General features: G+C 40.2%; 1 protein-coding gene across 1 annotated transcript in view; it reads left to right on the top strand.

Moving 5' to 3' along the window:
- FAM46A (family with sequence similarity 46, member A) overlaps window positions 1-5,703 on the top strand; it is a 7,672-nt gene extending 1,969 nt beyond the window's left edge. The window contains exon 3 of the mRNA XM_010861945.1: window positions 890-5,703. Within this exon, the coding sequence (XP_010860247.1) occupies window positions 890-1,666 (777 nt within the window). The 3' untranslated portion in view covers window positions 1,667-5,703. The remainder of the gene's footprint in view (window positions 1-889) is intronic.
- The last annotated feature ends 542 nt before the right edge of the window (window positions 5,704-6,245 follow it).

The following is a 6,245-nucleotide window of genomic DNA, read 5'->3' as shown; positions in this document are numbered from 1 at the left end:
CTTCTGCTTCCTCATCTGCCCTGCCCTCTCTTCCTTCTCCTTATTTTTTAACTCTTGGCTTTCCTTGCTTGAGTCGTGTCCGGAGTACATTCGTACATTCTGATAAGTAGAAGAGTGAATGTTGTCCATCTTTTTTTTTTTTTTGAGTCATTGGATGTTTGAGTCTCCTGCAGCCTGCAGCAGAGGCGAGTCAATGGGCTTATTATTGTGTTGGAAAAAGTGACTAATTTCCTAGCTGCTTTCTGCTGACTCCAGGCATTAAGATTAAATACGGCTTTTCTCCTGGTTGGTTGTTGGGTTCGGGATATAATGGGTCCCCTCCTCCCCACTTTGGCTCAAAGCGCGTCAAAATGATCTGAGGAACCAGCCTCCCAGAATGTCTTAATTTAGTTCATATTTGATTTTAGCTACAGAATCCCTGCGGGGACCCACAAGATACTGATCCTATCAGTTGCCTGGCGGGTGGAGGGGAAACTAGGTGACTAGGGACAGGATGAGAGGCAGACTGACTTTTTACTGTAGGCCCTTCTGTCTTTTGAATATTGCAGCTATATTGTGTGAATCTTGTACCTGTAAGAGCATTCTCAAAAAATAACATTTCAAAAGTCAGACATGACAACAGAACCGCTTAGTACTGTGCTATGTCTGCCAAAAGCCTCAAACTATTACTTCTAGTCTCTTCCCCAGACAGCAGAACCACTCGTTAAATGTATTTTTTGTTGTTGTTGTTTTCAGAAGACTGTTTAATGTTTAAACCTGTAGGTAGTGTTTTGCTGAAACTTGACAAAACAAAAGGGGAGGAGCAAAATAATTCTCAGCTGTGATGAGGATGTATTTATTATTTTTTTCTAGGTTTGCTCATCTTCTTGTTTTGTCTTTTAAATTGTAGGAAGCTTATGTGCAGAAAATGGTTAAAGTGTGCAATGACTCTGACCGATGGAGTCTTATATCCCTGTCAAACAACAGTGGCAAAAATGTGGAACTGAAATTTGTGGATTCCCTCCGGAGGCAGTTTGAATTTAGTGTAGATTCTTTTCAAATCAAATTAGACTCTCTTCTCCTCTTTTACGAGTGTTCAGAGAACCCGATGACTGAAACGTTTCACCCCACAATAATTGGGGAGAGCGTCTATGGCGATTTCCATGAAGCCTTTGATCACCTTTGTAACAAGATCATTGCCACGAGGAACCCGGAGGAAATCAGAGGGGGAGGCCTGTTAAAGTACTGCAACCTCTTAGTGAGGGGCTTTAGGCCCGCCTCTGATGAAATCAAGACCCTTCAGAGGTATATGTGTTCCAGGTTTTTCATCGACTTCTCAGACATTGGAGAGCAGCAGAGAAAACTGGAGTCCTATTTGCAGAACCACTTCGTGGGCTTGGAAGACCGCAAGTATGACTATCTCATGACCCTTCATGGAGTGGTGAATGAGAGTACCGTGTGTCTGATGGGACATGAAAGAAGACAGACTTTAAACCTGATCACAATGCTGGCTATCCGGGTGCTAGCTGACCAGAATGTCATCCCTAACGTGGCCAATGTCACTTGCTATTACCAGCCGGCCCCCTATGTAGCAGATGCCAACTTTAGCAATTACTACATTGCACAGGTCCAGCCAGTGTTCACATGCCAGCAACAGACATACTCCACTTGGCTACCCTGCAATTAAGAATCATTTAAAAATGTCCTGTGGGGAAGCCATTTCAGACAAGATAGGAAAAAAAAGAGAAAGAGAGAGAGAAAAGAAAAATAAAAAGAAAAAGGTTGAGTGATCCAGCCCTTATTAGGGATATGTTTTGTGCAATGATGATCTGCTCCTGGTTTTAAACTTGGCAAAGCTTTGTGGATCTTTTCATAGGTATGGGGGCACGATCTCAAAATAACCCACCCACCACTACCAACCCTCCCGCCTGATTCTCCTACCCAATTGGATTCTTTCCTGAAACAAAAGAGACCTGTCATTAAAAGCAACCAGGTTCTCCTAAAATAACTAGAGACAGAGGAAAAAAAAAGCTTGATGACAATATGGGTTTGCAGTACCTGCTCCCATAGCTTTGCCATAGGAAAAAAAGACAAGTGGATAGTTTCTTATAAGATGGAATTCATGAAAGGGAATATACAGAGATTAAAAAAAGGTCTCCCTCCAACTTAATTATCAATTCAGGAGTTCAGATAGTAACAATGGTACAGAAAGAAGGGGTACACCAACATTGGGATTGCTGAGGCTTGTAGTGAATACTATCTGTGGAACTCTCCCATTGCGCTAATAGAAATGGCTTGCTCCAAGTGAACAGTAGTAGGTTGGTGCAGTTCTCATAACAAACAGCAGAACTTATGATGACACAATCCATTATTTCCAGCTGCGTGCATAGCTCACATTTTTTAAAATGTGAAAATGCAAGCAAAAACAGCTGTAGCAAAGAAAGTATGCTCAAGGACCAAAGATTTACCAGATAAAAATACCCAAGTAGAAGAGAGATAGTAGAATATATAAAGAGTTACTATATTTGTTACACACCAATATACATCAAAGTGCCTGTTGCCTTCTGAAAATTTGAAGTGGAAAAATTTTATGGTTTAATGACTTATTTTATCAGGGACTCAAGAAGAAAATAAAACAACACATAAGCTTGTGAATGGTGGAGGAGATGCCCTATTTTTTTCTTGACAAATACTTGTATAAAGTTAACATTGTTGGTGTGATGTTATCCTAGGTACATGTGTATGTGTGTGTATATTATGTGTATATATATACATATTTGTGATATGTGTATATACACACAGTTCATTGACTATGGTCTAGAATAATGTAGCAAATAGGAAATGTTTAAATACTGTGTGCTTTTATGTTTTCAACAGGATGACCTGAGACGTGGGCATATTGCAGTGATGAATTAAATCCCACATCTAAAAAACTTAAGTGAATGAAGGAGGAAAACAATTAATATATTTGATAGATTGAGCAGAGATTATACCTTTTTAGTGAGTGTTTTTGTTTTTGTTTTCTTTTTATTTTGTGAGCCATAGAATTCCACAAATGGGAGAATATTTGTTTGGCAGAGCACTCTTTTTTTTATACTGAACTGCCATTTTGACAGTTTGAACCCTTTTAGTTTTTGTAATACTTGCAATACCTCCATGATGTATAATCCAGTGGATCATGGATCAGTGATAGTCTGTTTAAATCCCTGACTGCTCAAAAGAATTTCTGGTGATCTGAACACTACTTATTAATATTTAAATGAATTTTTAAATGAGTGCATTATGCATTCCAGGACCACTAGAGTTTAGTAAATGTGAAATGACCCTTTTTAAAGAGTATTTGCACAATTGCTTAAAATTTATATATGAGATATATATTATATATAAAATTTTATAAATTCATGCCAACATGAAACATCTTCGATCTGGTTGTCACACTGCATTTAAATATTTAGTACTGTACTTCAAATTCACTCACTTTGCATCGAATCAGTTCCAACTTTATTTTCTGTCTCAAGAGACCAGTTACACCTTTGTGAAATGAACTGGCGTTACTATTTCAGTTCAGTGACAGCTAATCTTGAACCCATCCCTTCTCCCAGCCTTTAATTTCTTTGGACACTGGTCTCTGAAAATGCATTTGTTGAAAACAAAACTTAACATCCGAAAACCTTCCCTCTTGTCTTGTGAGGCAGCCACATCATCCCTTACCAACCCTAGTGGATGACTGCTTACTATGTGCAGCCCTCTGAAGAATCAACTGATTGTTGTCATCCATTAGAGAAGGATTGGGGAAGAAAATAGCATCATCCTATTGGCAGTGTAATCTGTTTGTTATCTGGGCATCCCTCAGATGCTCATTGTTAGTTTAATCCATCCAACTACCTTTCTTGCGCATCTTTCTTTGAAGCCTTAACCGGAACTTGATGGGTTTGCTGGAGTAGCCTCCCTGTGAACTCTGTCCCAGCTGTAACAGCTACTGCACTGCCACTCGCTGTTTTGTAGGGAACTTTTTCTTCTCCCATGCTGGCTCCGACTCGCTCACTCCAGCCCTGGGTTTTGAGAAATTCATTGCTAATTCCCAGGAAATGTTCCATTTGCAGATTAAGCCTGATACTAAATGGTCAGAAACCCAGAGCTCCATCCTCCTTACCTGTTTGGACATTCCCTAAGATTAAAGCTAAGGGAACACTCGGGAATGGAGGAGGAGCGTCTGGGCATCTGCCTTGTTCCTTCTTATCCTAACTCTTGATGGATGAGTCGTCCACTATTTCACAAAGAATCTGGAGGTCTCTGGCTCTGCCAGAGCAACGATCCGCTGTTATTTTATGGCACAGATTCTTGTATGGAGGAGCCTTCTTTGAAAAATACACTTTTCATTTGTTTTCTGATATTTATGTTCTTTTCTTGCTTACTCCAGGGCTGGTAGCATAGTTGGAAATGCCAGCACCTGGCTTTCAGTTAGAACAGGCTGTACTCAAGACAACCTTCGGCATTTACTTTGATTGATATAATTTATTTCCCTTTTGTATGTACTATAGTCTTGTGCATATGTAGTTGAACAAACGGTGGAATATATGTCTATCTTTGTGGATGTGTGGCCTAAACATTTGAATGTCTGGTGAGAGAGAGCCATGTGTCATAGGTTAGAAGAAAGGACAGCTCTCAACTCCTGATTAGTGTCTGTGATTTGCTTACCTTTGTGTTTATCTGGTCGAGTGCGCTGTTACTTTAAAGCAGGAAGAAGTTTTTTTTTTTTTTTTTTTCCTCTGCTGGAGGTTCTCACCTGTCCAGCCTGGCACATCAGGGAACACTTCACCCATGACAGTGCCCTTTTAACAAGTTGACTTTGTTTGCAGTAAAGTCTCATTGCCTCAAGATGTCTTACATCAAGATGGACTTTTCCTTTCCAGAAACAGGATCAAATATTTGCTCACTCTTGGTATTGGGTGGACTGTTTTAATGAGGCTCCAGCATTGCAAGGATGGAAGGTCTATAAGCCAAGCCAAGGAGGAAACGCCAAGAAGAGTGAACATACTGTTCGTTTTTGCCACCCCTTTCTGTTTGCTTATTGTAGGTTGCCTTACTGCGTGTAAAGTTGTTTTCAGTGCAATGCTTGCCAAATAAATATTGTGAACTATTTTGTAAATGAAATGTATTATGTTAAAAGCTGTCAGCAGTTCAGAAATAAGCTTTTTGTTGTTTGAAGACAACATGTGTTAGATGACGCCAAAAGCCAAAAAAAGTAATTTCATATATAGTACCTGTTTGAATATAATCTTTCTTTATGATCTCTCATAGCATAGCCTTTTTAGTGCTAAGAAAGAATCTCTATGTAATATTTTGTCATAATAATGGCTTGCTAACAAAGTACATGGTCAAAGCACAGAGTTGGAAGATGGCAAGTAACTTGGTGAGAATGGCTGCAAATCCTTGCAGAATAGAGGAGTCTCTGCCCGCTGGCTGTCTCTTCGACCTCTCTACAACCATCACCTGCTCCGAGACGTCCTGTTTGCAGCAAGCTGCTTCTGGGGTCACTCTTTTGGAATACTTTCACTTTAGACTGTGTCACAGGCAGAAAAGGAGTTGATGGAGAATGGACTCTTTAAAAACTGACATGTTTGAATCAACGCTAGAGGGAACAGATTGTGAATTTTGTTTACAGCATCCAATATTTGGATTTTTTTTTTTTGTAAATAAAAAGAAGTTATTTTTTTCTATTGATTTGTGTGTTGTCTTCCGTGTCTGTGCTGTCTAAAGACCATATCCTCCGAGTCCAGCTGTGTCCATGAGAAAAGATGGGGCAGTGTTTGGAGAAGACCCACCTTTATCAACTTCTGATTGGAGTACAAGTCACTAAAATGCCCAGCTTACAGCCAGCCCAACTCTTGACTGGCTCGGTCAGCTCCATTAGAATCTAGATAATGAGTACTGACATTTTGAATCTGGTTATGAGCTTAGCCGTGTTAAGTGCCGCAGGCAGAGCTGTCTTCCAGGATCAGTAGAGGCTCCTGATTCTGGACTGTAGGGCTGCTGTAGCCCTGAGGGGGCTTTGGTTCTCGGGAGTAGCCCAAGTGCTGTGATGAGGTCATCACCGGTTTTATGTGTGTCATCTAAGGCTCTATAGTGTTACTCAGAGTGTTCACCTTGGGAGGAAGGGAGGACCTTTTGAAAGTCACTAATTGGAAGGAAGAGTGATCATAGGATCTAATTTGTGCTTTATTTGTGTGCATGTACCGAGTGCAAAGACATTGCTCTTTGACAAG

This window comes from Bison bison, unplaced genomic scaffold (assembly GCF_000754665.1).
Source record: "Bison bison bison isolate TAMUID 2011002044 unplaced genomic scaffold, Bison_UMD1.0 scf7180017864473, whole genome shotgun sequence".
In the NCBI taxonomy this organism is placed as follows: Eukaryota; Metazoa; Chordata; class Mammalia; order Artiodactyla; family Bovidae; genus Bison; species Bison bison.
The sequence above is the reverse complement of the archived record's forward strand: the minus strand, read 5'-3'. Positions and strand labels throughout refer to the sequence as shown.